The 19,672-nt window shown below is 44.7% G+C and overlaps 1 protein-coding gene across 1 annotated transcript in view; it reads left to right on the top strand.

Annotated features, from left to right (window-relative positions):
• Positions 1 to 19,672, top strand: part of LOC112228321 (gamma-aminobutyric acid receptor subunit beta-2) — a 100,355-nt gene that overhangs the window by 40,491 nt on the left and 40,192 nt on the right. The window contains exon 4 of the mRNA XM_024393531.1: positions 6,633 to 6,853. Coding sequence (XP_024249299.1) covers positions 6,633 to 6,853 — 221 coding nt within the window. The remainder of the gene's footprint in view (positions 1 to 6,632; positions 6,854 to 19,672) is intronic.

Raw genomic sequence — 19,672 nt, 5'->3', positions numbered from 1 at the left:
CAACTCTGGCTGCTCCATGCAGGCTGGCAGCTCTGGCTGCTCCATGCAGACTGGCAGCTCTGGCTGCTCCATGCAGACTGACATCTCTGGCTGCTCTATACAGACTGACAGCTCTGGCTGCTCTATGCAGACTGACAGCTCTGGCTGCTCCATGCCGGCTGGCAGCTCTGGCTTCTCCATGCAGGCTGGCAGCTCTGGCTGCTCCATGCAGGCTGGCAGCTCTGGCTGCGCTGAACAGGCGGGAGACTGTGGCAGCGCAGGAGAGGAGAGAGGCTCTGGCTGCGCTGAACAGGCGGGAGACTCCAGCAGCGCTGTAGAGGAGGAAGGCTCTGGCTGCGCTGAACAGGCGGGAGACTCCAGCAGCGCTGTAGAGGAGAAAGGCTCCGGCAGCGCTGAACAGACGGGAGACTCCGGCAGTGCAGGAGAGGAGAAAGGCTCCGGCAGCGCTGAAGAGGCGAGGCGCACTGTAGGCCTGACGCGTGGTGCTGGTACTGGTGGTACTGAACCGAGAACACGCACAGGAAGCCTGGTGCGGGGAGCTGCTACCGGAGGGCTGGAGTGTGGAGGTGGCACAGGATGGGCTAGACCGTGAAGGCGTACTGGAGATCTTGAGAGCAGTGCTGGCACAGGACGTGCAAGGCTAGGGATGTGCACAGGAGGCCTGGTGCGTGAGGCTGGCACCAACTTCACCAGCCGACTAACACGCACCTCAGGACGAGTATGGAGCGCTAACCCAGGTGCCATCAAATCCCGACACGTTCCGTCGGGCGAATTCCATGCAAAAAGCACCAACACAGCAACTCCCTCATTTCTCTCTCCTCCAATTTCCCCATTAACTCCTTCACAGTCTCTGTTTCGCTCTCCTCCAACACCGGCTCTGGTTCTGGTCTCCTCCTTGGCTCCTCACGATAAACAGGGAGAGTTGGCTCAGGTCTGACTCCTGACTCTGCCACACTCTCCCTGAGCCCCCCCCCAAGACATTTTTGGGGCTGACTCTCAGGCTTCCTTCCGAGTCGCCGTGCTGCCTCCTCATAGCGGCGCCTCTCCGCTTTCGCCGGCTCCAGTTCTTCTTTGGGGCGGCGATATTCTCCAGGCTGAGCCCAGGGTCCTTCTCTGTTTAGGATTTCCTCCCATGTCCAGAAATCCTTATAGCGCATCTCCTCTTTGGGCTGCTCCTGCCTGTTGACACGCTGCTTGGTCCGTTGGTGGTGGGTGATTCTGTTACGGTTTTCTAGGTGTGAAGGATAGTCGGACCAAAATGCAGCATGTAGATTGCGATCCATGTTTAATGAACGACGTGAAACACACTAAACACAAAACACTACAAAACAAAGAACGTAACGAAAACCGAAACAGCCTATACTTGTGTAAATAAATAAAGAGATAGGAACAACGACACTAAGGACAATCACCCACGACAAACTCAAAGAATATGGCTGCCTAAATATGGTTCCCAATCAGAGACAACGATAAACACCTGCCTCTGATTGAGAACCACTCCAGACAGCCATAGACTTTGCTAGATAACCCCACTAGCTACAATCCCAATACATACACACCAAAACCCCACGACAAAACACACCACAATACAAAAACCCCATGCCACACCCTGGCCTGACCCAATACATGAAGAAAAACACAAAATACTTAGACCAGGGCGTGACACTTCCAGAGAGATGGAGCCTATAACACTCCCCCAGAGAGATGGAGGCTATAACACTCCTCTCCTCCAGAGAGATGGAGGCTAGAACACTCCTCTCCTCCAGAGAGATGGAGGCTATAACACTCCTCTCCTCCACAAAGATGGAGGCTATAACACTCCTCTCCTCCAGAAAGATGGAGGCTAGAACACTCCTCTCCTCCAGAGAGATGGAGGCTATAACACTCCTCTCCTTCAGAGAGATGGAGGCTATAACACTCCTCTCCTCCAGAAAGATGGAGGCTAGAACACTCCTCTCTACCAGAGAGATGGAGGCTAGAACACTCCTCTCCTCCAGAAAGATGGAGGCTATAACACTCCTCTCTACCAGAGAGATGGAGGCTAGAACACTCCTCTCCTCCAGAAAGATGGAGGCTATAACACTCCTCTCCTCCAGAGAGATGGAGGCTATAACACTCCTCTCCTCCAGAGAGATGGAGGCTAGAACACTCCTCTCCTCCAGAGAGATGGAGGCTAGAACACTCCTATCCTCCAGAAAGATGGAGGCTATAACACTCCTCTCCTCCAGAGAGATGGAGGCTAGAACACTCCTCTCCTCCAGAGAGATGGAGGCTAAAACACTCCTCTCCTCTAGAGAGATATCATCAGGTTCATCATGCCAAGCAAGCCTCCCCTCTCAGGTAACACTGTTTCCATACAATAACAGCAATGGGATGACAAGGGGGACTCTTTATCCCTCAGCCTAACAAGACACAGCCATAATACACTCTTTATTCAAATGTGGGGTCTGTCCAAAGTTTTGACAGCTGGGTGAAGTAGGGTGTAGAGATGCAGTGTATTGCAGGAAATGCCTACAGTGAGTATCTAATAGCTCACACCAGCCTCCATCATATTGCAGAAGATGTCATAATGATGTGAATACTGCTGGTGTAATCCAACCTGCTTCACACACAAACACACAATGCCTGTTCATTCCATTTTCTATCACTTCTATTGCAGGGTCTTCACAGAAAGTACTAATAATGTGGTAACAAGTTATTTTTCTAATATTGCAACACTGAACATGGTACTGTGGTACAGTGCAGACACTAGAGCCTATACATAGCCCGTCTCACAATATCTCACTGAGATGTGTTGTCTGTAGAGTACATGGACCAGTACATGATAGATCAGTCTAGTCAAATCCAAAAGTGAGAGTTCATACTTCAAGAGACTTTCTCATCAGAAAGAGAGAAGAACCCCATGCCTGATATTTAATAGATCATAGCAAAGAGCACGACTCAAACACCATCATTAAGTTTGCCGATGACACAACAGTGGTAGACCTGATCACAGACAATGATGAGACAGCCTAAAGGGAGGAGGTCAGAGACCTGGCTGTGTGGTGCCAGGACAACAACCTCTCCCTCAACGTGATCAAGACAAAGGAGATGATTGTGGACTACAGGAAAAGGAGGACTGAGCACGTCCCCATTCTCATCAATAGGGCTGTAGTGGACCAGGTTGAGAGCTTCAAGTTCCTTGGTGTCCACATCACCAACAAACTATCATGGTCCAAACACACCAAGACAGTCGTGAAGAGGTCACGACAAAGCCTATTCCCCCTCAGGAGACTGAAAAGATTTGGCATGCGTTCTCAGATCCTCAAAAAGTGCTACAGCTGCACCATCAAGAACTGGTTGCATCACTGCCTGGTATGGCAACAGCTCGGCCTCCGACCGCAAGGCACTACAGAGGGTAGTGCGTACGGCCCAGTACATCACTGGGGCCAAGCTTTCTACCATCCAGAACCTCTATTCCAGGCAGTATCAGAGGAATTGGCAAAAACTCCAGCCACGCTAGTCATAGACTGTTCTCTCTGCTACCGCACGGTACGCGTGCAAATGCCTTCTTAACAGCTTAACAGCTTCAATCCCCAAGCCATAAGACTCCTGAACTGCTAATCAAATGGCTACCTGGACCATTTGCATTGTCCCCCCACACCCCCTCTTCTATGCTGCTGCTACTCTCTGTTTATTATCTATGCATAGTCACTTTAACTCTACCTACGTACATATTACCTCAAGTACCTTGACTGACCTTTGCCCCCCACATTGACTCTGTACCGGTACCCCCTGTATATAGCCTTGCTACTGTTATTCTACTGCTGCTCTTTAATTTTTTTGTTATTTGTAATTTTTTATTAACACTTATCTTTCTTAAAACTGCATTGTTGGTTAAAAGCTTGTAAGTAAGCATTTCACTGTTGTATTCTGCGCATGTGACAAATAACATTTGATTTGATTTGATTAGATGCTAGTGTGTATTGATGAGTGGAGAGGGAAATTTAATATCGCTCGCTGCGTTCACTCGCGTGCCTAACGACATGTGCTGGGCTTTGCTGCCATGGAGTCTTCACATACTACATAATGTCTGATCAACTGTCATTTATCTCAAGTGTTGGGAGGCTGCACGTGCAGTGGCCTGTTTAGTACAGTACTGTATGTTATCCTCAACCGCCACCAGCCATTAGCAGACACACAAGTGTCTCCATTTCCTGTGCCCTTACTTACCTTTGGCCCATGACCAGGCTGACTGGTTAGTTTGGCCCCTTGTTAATATAGGACCAGGCTGACTGGTTAGTTTGGCCCCGTGTTAATATAGGACCAGGCTGACTGGTTAGTTTGGCCCCTTGTTAATATAGGACCAGGCTGACTGGTTAGTTTGGCCCCTTGTTAATATAGGACCAGGCTGACTGGTTAGTTTGGCCCCTTGTTAATATAGGACCAGGCTGATTGGTTAGTTTGGCCCCTTGTTAATATAGGACCAGGCTGACTGGTTAGTTTGGCCCCGTTTTAGTACTTTTAATAGACAGTGTTAACACACCTCGAATGCAATACTATTGCTCAATTGACATAACAATGACCAACAATGAACACGTAACTCAATATAAATAGGGGATTTACGATAAACAATGAAAACATTAACCAGAAAAGGAATGACAAACATTAAAAAAACTATGATAATGATAACCAGACTCATTTGTTCTTTCAATGTTACAATACACAATGTTTTACAGGACCAGCGATAACATAGTTATGGCAGCAAACATGTTAGGAACAAACTTTGCAGCAAAACACTGAGTTAATGTGGGGAGAAATGGAGTGAAATGCTGGGCGTGAGTCACGTGACGATAGCTCACTGGCACAATCTTTGCTTTCAAGCCCCCCTTCCCTGTCAGTCCGTTTAGCCCAGTAGATATAGAGATGTCATCATATTCGCAACCAACAGGCATATGGAAAATGAATGATCGGCCTGAGATCATGTGTTGGGAGAAGATGAGCCAGTCGTGACAAAAGTGCCCCGAGACAGCAAGTCTCCCCAAGTTTATTTTTCATGGATGGATGGATTGCTGTGCTTCTTATTGTTAGCGTGACAGGAGCAGGGTGTTGGTTTGTTCCAAATTCACTCTGACAATTTTGCAATGCTCATTGACTAACCCCACATGATTATTCAGCTGAAATGCAAAGGGCTCTTCAGCTCTAATTTTGTCAAATGTTGTTTTAATGGAGAATATTGTTAATCATTTGCATTAACTCATAAGTCAATAAACTTGCTTATGAGGAGTCAGGACCAGGCTAAGTTACTGAGGATGTTAAAAACCTGAAGTAGTCAGTATATATGATGTGGGGTCATATTCTTTAGCTTGTTTTTCTATTAAACTTGTTGATGATGCTATATATCTACAGTACACAGATGTACAATACACATACCATAGTGCTGACGTTGCTTCTAGAGGCCGTATGAAACTCGGTAGTGAATGTTGCAACCGAGGACATACCATTTTTTACGCGCTACACACTTCAGCACTCGGCTGTTACAGTTGACTGGGGCAGCTCTAGCAGGGCAGAAATTTGACGAACTGACTTGTTGGAAAGGTGCCATACAATGACGGTGCTGCGTTGAAAGTTACTGAGCTCTTCATTAAGGTCATTCTACTGCCAAAGTTTGTCTATGGAGATTGAATGGCTGTGTGCTCCATTTTATACACCAGTCAGCAACGGGTGTGCCTGAAATAGCCGAATCTACGAATTTGAAGGGGTGTCCACATACTTTTGTATATATAATGTGTTTACACACATTTTTTGCTTAAACCTTGTTTTACAATGCAGTGCTGACAGCTTTTAGGCAAAGCCATCTATTTGACAACATTTTATGAGAATGTATAATGCCAAGGGATGGTCTGAAACTTTAGGCTCTTGCTACTGAAATCAAAACATGCTTTTTTTATTTGGGCATGGTGGAATTTGTTATGCAGGTTTGCAGTAGTATTATGCCGTTGCAGACAACATTGAAAACCAATATTAATTTATTGCTAAAATAAATGTTTTAAGGGTCACAGAGAGGTCTAGACTTCTGTCAAAGAGTCATGGTCACAGGCCACAAAAGACACAACTCATGTCGAGTTAACTTGAATGATTCTCCCCTGGTTCATACACACTCTCTCCTCCCACTCTCTTCTTCCTCTCTCTTTCCCCTCTCCTCTCTCTCTCCCTCTCACTCCTCCCTCTTTCTCCTCCCTGAACCACTTAGTCACCCTTTACCTGACATGATCCCTCTGCTTTCAAGTTAACATCATCTAATATTGAAAGTGATCTGATAGGTAGTGGGACGATCTTTGAACACAAGGGGCCAACATCCTGATCCCTGGGCCCCAGTAATCTATATGTATATAATATAATATAATATTCTCTCTCTCTCTCTCTCTCTCTCTCTCTCTCTCTGTCTCTCTCTCTCTCTCTCTGTCTCTCTCTCTCTCTCTCTCTCTCTCTCTGTCTCTCTCTCTGTCTCTGTCTCTCTCTCTCTCTCTCTCTCTCTCTCTCTGTCTCTCTCTCTCTCTCTCTCTCTCTGTCTCTCTCTCTCTCTCTCTCTCTGTCTCTGTCTCTGTCTCTCTCTCTTTCTCTCTCTCTCTCTCTCTCTCTCTCACCCCCAGGACTATACATTGACTATGTATTTCCAGCAAGCTTGGCGAGACAAGCGGTTATCCTACTCGGAGATTCCCCTCAATCTCACCCTGGATAACCGAGTAGCGGATCAGCTGTGGGTACCAGACACCTACTTCCTAAATGACAAGAAGTCTTTTGTCCATGGTGTCACAGTGAAAAACAGAATGATTCGACTCCATCCAGATGGAACCGTGCTCTATAGCCTGAGGTAATGTTTGTAATGTTTCATAGTACATCTTTTTTTAAATGACTTGGCATTACTTAGGAGAATTATGCATATATCTGAAATTAATTTATGGATATGGCTTATCCCTAACTCTAACCAATGAAGGCAACCTAGTGAGCTGGTTGACTTAGTCATCGTTCATAGTCATCCGTCTAACTAGCCAACCGTATGAGAGTGTATGGTCCATATCCTTGAATTTTCCCCAGATTCATCTTAACAAATGACAGGATTCTCTAGACAATAGCATCTGTCAACTGAAAAGCCTGTTTGAGGATTGGTCAGGTTGGATGTGGATGTCAGATTGTTGGGTGGTCCGCTGTATCTCTAGCTTCCATCTTCCCCCTGCCCTGCCCTACACACACACAAACACACACAACACACATCTATACGTACTCCCAACCCCCGCACTATGATCACTATGTGTTGTTGGCTTAGCGTTCGACACGCCACATTATGTAATTCCTCTGCAACAAAGAGCAATTAGACGATTGTTTCATGGAGTGATTAATTGATTATTACATGCGTCGACCATAGAAGCCACATTATTGCTGAGGCTAGATAGCTTCAAGTTATTAGCCTGTCGAGGTCCTTGTCCTATCAGACAAGAGGGAACTGCAAACCTTGTCCTCTACTATCCTATAACCTATCTTACATCCTGATTACATGCAGCACTACTATTAAAGCTATCAGTTATCAAGTTAAGACTCAAGTACAGACTGTGTGAAGTAAAAATGTTTATTGAAACAGGGGCAGGCAAACGACAGGTCAAGGCAGGCAGGGGTTGATAATCCAGAGTAGGAGCAAAGGTACAGGACGACAGTTAGGCTCAGGGTCATTGACAGGCAGAGTTCAGTAATCCAGAGGTGGAGCAAAGACACAGGACGGCAGGCAGGCTCAGGCAGAGTGGTCAGGCGGGCCGGTACAGGGTCAGCACAGGCAAGGGTCAAAAACCAGGAGGACGAGAAAAGAGAGGCTGGGGAAAGACAGGAGCGGACAGGACAAACATTTGTAAGCTTGACGAACTAGCACAGACAGACAGAAAACACAGGTATAAAAACCCAGAGGATAAGTGGGGAAGATGGGCGACACCTGGAGGGGTGGAGACAAGCACAAGGACAGGTGAAACAGATCAGGGCATGACAGTACCCCCCCCCCCCTCTAGGGACGCCACCTGGCATTCCACCTGGGTGGATACCTGGTTGACTTGGGTGCCGGTGGTGAAAGTCGCGATGAGGGCTGGGTCCAAAATGTCTTTAGCGGGAACCCAGCACCTCTCCTCCGGGCCATAACCCTCCCAGTCAACCAGGTACTGGAAACCCTTGCCCCGTGGTCGAACCCTCAGGAGGCTTCTCACCATGTATGGTGGCTGGCCATCGGGGTGGCATGGAGAGGGGGGCGAGTAAGGGGAAAAGAACAATTATCTTTAAGACCCATCACTCCAACGAATGAGCTAGGTCCCTTGAAGGGACAGGTAGACACAAAATGACTGACCACACCGCAATACAGACAACTCTGGGTTTCAAGTCTGCGTATGCGTTCGGCTTGAGACAGCCTAACTCGGTAGGGCTAGGCTGTCTCCAGCCGAGACAGCCCAGCCCCATCCCTCAGCTTTTTTTTACCAAAACAGGGGTGGGGAGCATGCTTTGTCATTGTTTCAACTGCTCACTGCCTCTTTAATTGGAATCTTAATTGGATTCAGTAAGTCTAGTGTTTCCTGATCGCTGATGCAGCCACTGTGCACAAATATTCTACATTTTCAAATTGGCCAAACTAATTTATTCTCTATTGAGCTGCCAATTGGCCTGCAGAGTGTTTACAAAGAGAACACCACAGGCTTTTGTGCTCCAGTGTGTTTTCATCAGGCACCTTTTGTTGACATTCAGAGACAGTTGTTTTGCTACCGATATAACTTGCAGCCTGGATTGATATTGAAAATTGAAATTCACTCCTTCAAAGGAATGTATATAGCTCCAACTCAACAATAAAGATGCTCATTGACTTTTCAAACGAAAGTCATTGAAAAGAGAAAACAACAGAATTCGTGAAGTTAAGGAAGGTGCCTTTCTGTAAGTTTGTACAAGCTTCGATCGGCTACAGTACAGTCTGTGGTTTTGAACATGATTGCTCTTTGTTTAAGTAGCTGTTGTCTGAGTTACTGCAGAGGAGCACAAAGCACACTAGTCCAAGAAAAACAAAAGAAGTATAGAGAGAAAATATGGAGAATTGATAGTACTGCTAGCACTGCATGTGCCCTGCACCGGGGGTGACTTGCGGTAAAATAGAAGTCTCTCTTGCTCCTTAGAAGATGACAGAATGCACAGTGAAAATGTTAGAGTTTTCATCTATATTCTTCGTAGCTGTCTATTTATCACCACAAACTGATGCTGGCACTAAGACCGCACTCAATGAGCCATAAGCAATCAGGAAAACGCTCATCTAGAGGCGGTGCTTCTAGTGGCCGGGGACTAGTACAGGGAAACTTAAATCCGTTTTACCTCATTTCTACCAGCATGTTAAATATGCAACCAGAGGGAAAACAACTCTAGACCACCTTCACTCCACTCACAGAGACGCTTACAAAGCTCTCCCTCGCCCTTCATTTGGAACATTTGACCATAATTCTATTCTACTGATTCCTGCTTACAAGCAAATATTTAAGCAGGAAGCACCAGTGACTCAGTCAATAAATAAGTGGTCATATGAAGCAGATGCTAAGCTACAGGACTGTTTTGCACAGACTGGAATATGTTCCGGGATGTTTTATTTATTGAAACTTTATTTCACCTTTACTTAACCAGGTAGACCAGTTAAGAACAAGTTCTCATTTACAACTGCGACCTGGCCAAGATAAAGCAAAGCAGTGAGACAAAAACAACAACACAGAGTTACACATGCGATAAACAAACGTACAGTCAATAACACAATAGAAAAATCTATGCACAGTGTGCGCAAATGTTGTAAGATTAGGGAGGTAATGTCACGGGATTCTTCTGTTGAAGGAGAGGCGGACCAAAACGCAGCGTGGTTATTGTGATACATCTTTAATGAAGATGATAAATGAACAATATACAAAACAAGACATGTGGAAAAAACAAAAACAGCCCTAACAAACACAAAGACAGGAACAATCACCCACAAAACCCAACACAAAACAGGCTACCTAAATATGGCTCCCAATCAGAGACAATGACTAACACCTGCCTCTGATTGAGAACCATATCAGGCCCAAACACAGAAACAGACAAACAAGACATCCAACATAGAATGCCCACTCAGATCACACCCTGACCAAACAAAACATAGAACATACAAAGCAAACTATGGTCAGGGTGTGACAGGTAAGGCAATAAATAGGCCATAGAGGCGAAATAATTACAATTTAGCATTAACACTGGAGTGATAGATGTGCAGATGATGATGTGCAAGTAGAGATACTGGGGTACAAAAGAGTAAAAAATAACAATATGAGGATGAGGTAGTTGGGTGTGCTATTTACAGATGGGCTGGGTACAGGTACAGCTATTTACAGGTACAGTAAGCTGCTCTGACAGCTGATGCTTAAATTTAGAGAGGGAGATATACATCTCCAGCTTCAGTGATTTTTGCAGTTTGTTCCAGTCATTGGCAGCAGAGAACTGGAAGGAAAGGCGGCCAAAGAAAGAATTGGCTTTGGGGATGACCAGTGAAATATACCTGCTGGGGGTGGGTGTTGCTATGGTGACCAGTGAACTGAGATAAGGTGGGGTTTTACATAGCAAAGTCTTGTAGATGACCTGGAGCCAGTGGGTTTGGCAACGAATATGAAGCGAGGGCCAGCCAACGAGTGCATACAAGTCGCAGTGGTGGGTAGTATATGGGGCTTTGGTGACAAAACAGATGGCACTATGATAGTCTGCATCCAATTTGCTGAGTAGAGTGTTGGAGGCTATTTTATAAATGACATCGCCGAAGTCGAGGAACGGTTGGATAGTCAGTTTTATGAGGGTGTGTTTGGCAGCATGAGTGAAGGTTGCTTTGTTGCAAAATAGGAAGCCAATTCTAGATTTAATTTTGGATTGGAGATGCTTAATGTGGGTCTGGAAGGAGAGTTTAGAGTCTAACCAGACACCTAGGTATTTGTAGTTGTCCACATATTCTAGGTCAAAACCGTCCAGAGTAGTGATGCTGGACGGGTGGGCAGGTGCGGCCAGCGATCGGTTGAAGAGCATGCATTTAGTTTTACTTGCCTTTAAGAGCAGTTGGAGGCCACACTTGCACAGTGTCCAAAGAAGGGCTGCCCAGTGACACGAGCAAACCAGTCGAGATAAATTACTTCTATACTTGCTTCGAGGCAAGTAACACTGAAACATGCATGAGAGCATCAGCTGTTCCGGACATCACGCTCTCTGCAGCCAATGTGAGTAAGACTTTTAAACAGGGCCACATTCACAAGGCCGCAGGGCCAGACGGATTACTAGGACATGTACTCCAAGCATGCGCTGACCAACTGGCAAGTGTCTTCACTGACATTTTCAACCTCTCCCTGTCTGTAATACCAACATGTTTCAAGCAGACCACCATAGTCCCTGTGCCCAAGAACACTAAGGTAACCTGCCTAAATGACTACCGACCTATAGCACTCATGCGGCAAGCGGTGCGAAGTCTAGGTCCAACAGGCTTCTAAGCAGCTTCTATCCCCAATCCCCAATCCAGCTTCTATCCCCAATCCATATGACTCGTAAACATCTAATCAAATGGCTACCCAGACTATTTGCATTGCCCCCCCCCCTATTTTATGCTGCTGCTACTCTCTGTTATTTTCTATTCATAGCCACTTGAATAACTCAACCTACATGTACATATTACCTCAATTACCTCGACTAACCGGTGCCCCCATCACATTGACTCTGTACCAGTACCCCCTGTATATAGCCTCGCTTTTGTTATTTACTGCTGCTCTTTAATTATTTGTTACTTTTATTTCTTCATTTTTGGGGGGTATTTTTCTTAAAACTGCATCGTTGGTTAAGAGCTTGTAAGTAAGCATTTCCCTGTAAGGTGAACCTGTTGTATTTGGCCCGTTTGAGAAATAACATTTGATTTGATTTGAATTCAGAATGTATGTTACAGATGTTACAGGTGTAGGATCTTAATTTGACTGTCCTGTTGCAGGATCACTTTCCTGCATAGCAGCAAATGTAAAAATTTGTAGTGTATTTGATTTTTAAAAAGGTGTCAGAAGTTTGAAATTTGAAATTTCAGACTACAAAAATTTTCATTAATTATATTCCACATAATAATTCACATGTCCTATTGCTGGAGGATTTTGGCTCAAATTAAGATTGTACATCTGTAATAATGATGTATTTGCTCTCATAGAATGGGGAATGACGTTTTAGCATTGGACAGGTTTGTGTTGTCTATCCATGAGAAATAACATTAACCCATGTCACAAACAGTCATCAGAACAGACCAGCAGTAGGAAACCCAAAGTGACCACACACAATGACCTCAATATGGTGTGAAAATATGTCCAGGGGAGACGTGCTGATACCTGTGTGTGAAACTAGAACAGACAGCAGTAGAAGTGAGCTGATGGGACGTGTGGAATCTGTTTGTTTGTTCTCTCTTTCCTTCCCCTACGGCCCTGGTCCCTCTTCCTCCTTGAGGCCTCTGCTCTGACCTCAAACTTCTGAAGCTCCAGTGGGTTTCTGGATCCTAGTGAGATCCCACACTGTACACAGAGTACACTGAGCCTGTGCCAGTGTCCCATGGCGCCATCTGGCATTTGAGGTCACAGTAGGTGGACAGCCATATGGGGCTCAGTTGGCACCGCTTGTAGTCAGTAACCAGCCAGCAACCGCAGGGTGCATGTGACGTGTCTAGTGCAGTAGTGCCTAGGTAGAGGTTAGTTGTATGCCCGCTTACCAGTTGCTTGGGTACTCTTGCTTACAGCTCGCTGCCGCCGGCTAGCCCTTGTGGTGAATTGGGGAGCAGCTTCATGCACAAGTCTGCCCTTGTTGGTACAAAGCCTCTTAATGAGCAAGACTCCTGTCGGGCCTCCTCGCGGCGCCACATGTTAACTGGTTGTCTTGAAACTCCAGGCTAACTGGCAGGGGATCTCGGAGCAGCAGTTGGCCCCAGAGATGCATCTGTGTGGACATGTCCTAGTAGCCATCAACCACCATCCCGCTGCCTTGTGTGCTAGTCTGGTACGACAAAGGCTAGGGGAGCACACCCTGAGAAAAAAGCAGCGTGCTGGCGACGCGCGGTAGGCAGACGCCGACAGACTGGTGTTCCGGCAGCCTCCTTCAGCTGTGGAAGATACTGGTCGTCCTTGCCACTGGAATTTCACCTTCCTGCAGTGAAGTAGTGCTGTTGGGGATTGCGCACCCTCAGCGGCACTTTAAATAACTTATTTTGTACGGTTATCCACTTCTGACCTCGGTGAAGCCATCAACTAGCCATCATCCGGAAACCGGACTAAAGTCCGAGTTGGGGTGTCTGATAATGGGGCAGGAGTGAATGCACCGGGAGCCCTTAATCAGACCCTTACAAGCCAGCTGCACAGGGCTATGATTGGACTCTACAGTCACCAAAGGATTCATCGTTAACTCAGAAGTGGAAGTCATCATCGAATACGATGGACTACCATAAGCAAGTCAGTAACCAAGCAACCGAGGGTTATGTTGGAAACGTGAAAATGATACTTAAAATGAATACTTAAAACAAATATTCACAGAGACACACAAAACATTCACGCACGCACACACGCGCACACACACGCACACCACTGGCCTACCACTGGCCTACCACACCACTGGCCTACCACTGGCCTACCACTGGCCTACCACTGGCCTACCACTGTACTGTATGTGTACACATTCCTCTGTAGACTGTGCCAAAGGCGCTTGCTTAAGTTCTACCCCATTGAATCCATCTTGACACAGAGATCAGAAAGTTTCTGGCAAGTAACCGGCAATTTGCTCCTTGGTTAAACACTTGGAAGTCAGAAACCTTCAAAAGATGCATCAAAGGGAAATTACTGCTGACAAAGACAGGGTGACCGCAGGCGGAAAGAGAACATCCATCTCAACCTTGGAGGCTTTAAGGAACATGCACACTCCTGGGTGCAAAACGTCTGGAGTGTGTCATTTGAAACAGCGAGCAATATATATATATTTTCATTTCTTCATTGATATTAACTGGCTTTGTGACAAGACTCTCTGTGTTATGCGAGAGTTTGGCCTGTTACAGGTCCAATGTAGCTGTTTTTATCTCAATATCTCTTGGTATGAATTAAGTAAGTACCTTGCAGTGATTGTTTTCAATTAAAATTGCAAAAAAGTAACAAAAATAGCTTCTTAGCAAAAAGCAATTTCTTAAGCAATAATTTTTAGCTGGGACTGTCTGGGAGTGGTCTGAGTGGGGAGGGGGAAATTGTTATTGTCAGAGAGGTTTGGAACGCTCTTGGTTATTGGTCTATTATCTCATTTAAACTCCATCCTACCAAAAATACTCCATCCCACCAAAACAGGCTGAAACAGCATTATCATAATTTTCACAATTTCATAGTATTATTCCATCCTGTTGGAAATACAGTATATATAAAACACAGGAAATCATGTTTTTGACTGCACTGGGACTTTACCTTCTACTGCACCTACAGAAACAGAGCTTCGGTGTACTGTACATCCCCTTTCTGCTTTTACTTAGCCCCTTGTGGAGATATAAGAGTAACACTCTGTAAACTGGTCATCTCTGTATACCCGTCGCAAGACCCACTGTTGATGCTTATTTATAAAACCCTCTTAGGCCTCACTCCCCCCTATCTGAGATATCTACTGCAGCCCTCATCCTCCACATACAACACCCGTTCTGCCAGTCACATTCTGTTAAAGGTCCCCAAGGCACACACATCCCTGGGTCGCTCCTCTTTTCAGTTTGCTGCTGCTAGCGACTGGAAGAGCTTCAACAAATACTCAAATTGGACAGTTTTATCTCAATCTCTTTATTCAAAGACTCAATCATGGACACTCTTAATGACAGTTGAGGCTGCTTTCATGTATTGTTGTCTCTACCTTCTTGCCCGTTGTGCTGTTGTCTGTGCCTAATAATGTTTGTACCATGTTTTGTGCTGCTACCATGTTATGTTGCTACCATGCTGTGTTTTCATGTGTTGCTGCCTTGCTATGTTGTTGTCTTAGGTCTCTCTTGTCGTGATGTGTGTCTTATATTTATATTTTTTTTATTTTTTTATTTTAAATCCCAGCCCCCGTCCCCGCAGGAGGCCTTTTGCTTTTTGGTAGGCCGCCATTGGTAATAAGAATTTGTTCCTAACTGACTTGCCTAGTTCAATAATGGTTCAATAAAACATTAAACAAATAAAACACAGAAATACAACCCCAGTCTGTGTGGCCTCAAATCACTGCCATACTCCCTTCTGTACGCTTCTGTTTAACATATCTATTTTGGCAGGAGGGTGCTTATATCAGACTAATGATAGGTCAAGGTATCGAGTTGTGATTGATATCTGGAACCTTTTCTCTAGTGCTGTAGATCAGTGCTACATTATCTGAGAGAAATAAACAAAGGCAATTGACAGGCGAAGTGACATCAGATGCGGAATCTGCAGGCCTAGTTTTCTGTTTCCCTGGTGGGAGATTATCTGATGGGACACTCCACTGTCTGATGATCTATTTCACAGAACCCCAATCCCTCTCACTGTGTAGTCCAGTGGGGACATAGGTACAATAGAGTACAGTAGGTGTTCAGTGTATTGAAATGAGATGTTTTCTCATCACAAGTACCATAAAGGGACGTTCTGCGGCATGTAAATGTTACACTTGAAACCCTTCATCATGTGATGATGTAGGTTTGACAGCCGCTTACTCATGCAAAAGTATTTTCGCTTTGTTACCACTGTGAGAGCATCAATCAACCATTCTTTGGTCTGCTTTCATGATCTCAAATAAGTTGCCTGTTATCTCTCTGGTAGAGAAGGACGGTGATGAGGAACAATGTGTTCACTAAAATGTGCTATTCTAAAGAACACGACTATAAGTGTGCCCCCTGAATGTGCGCAAGAACACCACATAATTCAATGGTAATACATATTTAATTTGTGGCAAATTAGCTAATAATGACCTGCTCGCTAACGCCAACTATGTAGCTACCTGAAATAGGGTATGAGAGAACACCCGTCATTCTGATTAATGGGAAATATGAAGAAAAGGCCCAAGCGCACCCAGATGGCCCAGTTACTGGTACTTGAAATCAACTAGTGGTTGACCAAGATACTAACTTATAGTAGATTCTTGGCCCAGCTCTCCAGACTGTGATTCTTGGCCCAGATCTCCAGACTGTGTCTAGAGATAGAGGGTGTTGTACCCTGTGCTCACTCCTGTGGTGGAGCAGAGCTGAAGGATGCATCGACCTTGCCTCAGCTCGGCTGCAGTCTAGGGACGATGGTGGGTGATATAGAGGGACAAGTGTGAAGGAGGCGGTGATTATCTCTCCGCTGTACCACAGAGGATTGGGCTCCAAGTTGAGCCTCTCCGCTGGCCGGGATGTATCAGTGTCGTCAGGTGTGCTTAGACGATTACCCATGGTGCCGTGCAGATCCGTGGCTGGCTGGCAGCACCCACTGTGGGCATCCACCTTCTCACGCAAGACCACATCCAGAGAGAGTGACTCCCTATAACTCACCATCTATCAACTCCTTCTGTTCCTGCTTCTGCCTGATGAATACACTGACCTTATCTATTCACTCATGTCTGGTATTACAGTGTAGGACTCAGACCAGTTCCAGTATGTTAAAGACTGCCCTGCCCTCTGTGGATGATTGACTTTGTTCCGGCCAGAGGTTTCTCCTGACCACCAACCTGATCAAGAACAACTCTGGTCCCTAGTTATAAGAAAAGTAACCATTCTGTCTTACTTACAGAGTGTAGAATCATGCTCCTGTTGCTGATGGAAATGGTATTGGCGCAATCTCTGGCAGGCCCCTTGTACAAATATAAAAAGTCCCCTGTGTTGGCACTAAATAACTAATTTTGAAAACAACCAAATGTTAATTTAAACATGCAATATATTCAGTATTTGAGTCTGAATTTCACAAACTAGAGCTCTCCCAAGGTTTCTGAACCAGTTGCAACAGGGCAGAGTGTTCCCCTTTAAGCCCCCCAGTATACAGAGACAGAGAGTCATTTGCTTTTAAGGTGCCCTGTCCCCCTTGGGTCACACAAGACCTTGCATAAATGTTTGACAAGTCTCCAAAGTTCCCGTTTGAATACATTTCTCAAAGTATTCTACTCAGTCTGGGTAAACTAAGGCGGCCAAGTATTCACAACCCTAAAAGCCAATTAAATATGCGTTCAGAGTGCATTGTGTTTTCTAAAAGAACATCACAGTAGGTCAGACATTTGGCTTACAAATAGGAGTGTGTACAAACACATACACAGACTGTGGAAAATGTGAGTTTGTTTATGTGATCAGAGTCAGCAGACTAGTGTGCTTAACATCTCAGCGGGCAAAACTGGTTGAAAAATGACCTCATAACAAGAAACTAGTTGAAATGACAGGTCACCCCAGATGGACTGAAGATTTTAATCTATACACGTATAGATCTTTATGTAGGGTGTCCACCTACTCTGCTCAGTGTGGGTGAAAACCAGCTTTGGTGATGAAATTTCACTACCTTATGTTATAAAATATATTTTCCAAGACAAATAGGATTATTCATGTTCTGAATTGTTCATAAGCATATCCAAAATGTCAGATTTCGTGACCTAATACATCCGTTAGTAAGCACCGGGCTCTGTTGACAGAACGGTGCCGCTTTTTCGCAGCAACGTTTGAGGATTTCACGTGAGGTGTTCAAAATTATTTCCGCATGTCGCAAAAAGCTAAATTAGCATGACATGAGCTGAATTGAATGTAAAAGGCTTTGAAAATAAAAGGCTTGCTGTATGCACAGTGCTCCATTAAAATTTCACAGAGATACTGTCACATTCACTGTCTTCAAACTCCCTGTCATAGATGAGCCAAAGAGCAGTGTGCATGTAATTCCACATCTTTTAATAAAGTAAAACTTTCACCAAAAAAACAGGTAAACAGAAACCGACCGTGACGCGACCGTGGCGCACACAAACACACACAGAAAATAAATAATTACCCACAACATAGGTGGGAAAAAGGCTGCCTAAGTATGTTTCCGAATCAGAGACAACGATAGACAGCTGCTTCTGATTGGGAACCACACGCGGCCAAAAACAAAGAAATAGAAAACATAGAATGCCACCCAAATCACACCCTGACCTACCTAACCAAATAGAGAAATAAAACGGCTCTCTAATTTCAGGGCGTGACAGATACCCTTGTTTTTGTGAGAAGCCTTCTAAAAGGAACAGGAAATTCTCATTAATATGAAGTGTATACTAAAATGTCATGTCTCAAAATCTATCGTACCTTTTTATTGTTTTATGTCCTGTGGATTCAAGAAGGAAGATGAGTTCAATGGGAAAGTGAGTCAAAAAGCCTTTATTCTCGTACAGCATCCAGCCTAGCTGACGTGATGCTGTACAACTTGCTTACTTCAGTCACCCTAATTTTTGCCATCATGCAAGAGTAAAAACCCCAATCACTTTTAAGACCGATTATGAGACATGACGTTTGGACCATCGGTTTTCTTAGAGGATTATCTACACAATTAACATATTATTTTACCCATTGGCCAAAATATGCGTTTTTGATTGGACAACCTTCTTTATGCCTACCAGTATTTGGCCTCTAAAAGAATTAGTGCTCATGTTTAATGGTGGTTTGGCAGCTGGGGCCTATAACTAGATCCATTCCACACCTTTCCAGGGTTATATGATTTCCATTTGTCATTTGAAGGACTTCCCTGAGTTATGTTTAATGCTGGTGATAATGAACACTGCAAGAGAAGAAATGGACATTTATGTTAATAAATCTGGATATTAAGGCAGTAAATATTTAAAACACACATCAGACAGTTTTTGCAGGAGGCTACACATTTGCAGAGAACTATTTGCAATATTTTCTACTGTACGATGCAGCTCTGTTTTTCAAGTTAATTTCCAGTCATTAAGTTATCTTCACAACACTGACTAGAGGGCACGAGAAGTTGACTTCGAGATCTCAACATGTTCTTCACAAGGTATTCACAGCATCCATTTTCTTTGTTCTCGTTGAGTTGTGCCAGTAGACTTCCACCTAAGGCACTCTTCCCACTCAACCGATTCTGGCAGCTGAGATCTTTACAAGATGAAAAGAGTTTGTCCTCTCACCATCACCCTCATCTCTTGCCTCCCTGGGATATCTATGTCTTGTTAGTGGGCTCTGTCAGTGAGAATATGAGAGATGGACTGTAAGCCAGAGTTTTTACAATTACTAGCATGAACGCTTAGGCCTACCCTTTGACATACATAGAGTATGCTTTCACATATGACCTCAAGGCAATTCTACTTTCATATTAACGTATTTGATGTGCTAAGGTTATTTTGAATAATATATTCCCTTTCAGCATTGCTTTTATAAGTTAGACCACAAGGTCGCTTATGATCCGACTACATCAGAGCTCTCTAACTGGTCCTGGAGAACTACTGGTTATCTGGGCTTCATTCCAGGCCTTCAGTAACACACCTGATTCAGTTAATTAGTTGACTGAAGTCCATAATTATGAAAAATATGAAAAAGTATGAAAAATGTATGCAATCACCTCTGTAACTCATTCTGGATAAGAGCATTTGCTTAAATGACACATCTTTCTGGAATATAGATAGTGTGGGGCTATTATCA

This window comes from Oncorhynchus tshawytscha, linkage group LG30, assembly GCF_018296145.1.
Source record: "Oncorhynchus tshawytscha isolate Ot180627B linkage group LG30, Otsh_v2.0, whole genome shotgun sequence".
Taxonomy (NCBI): domain Eukaryota; kingdom Metazoa; phylum Chordata; class Actinopteri; order Salmoniformes; family Salmonidae; genus Oncorhynchus; species Oncorhynchus tshawytscha.
This window is presented reverse-complemented; position numbering and strand designations above follow the sequence as displayed.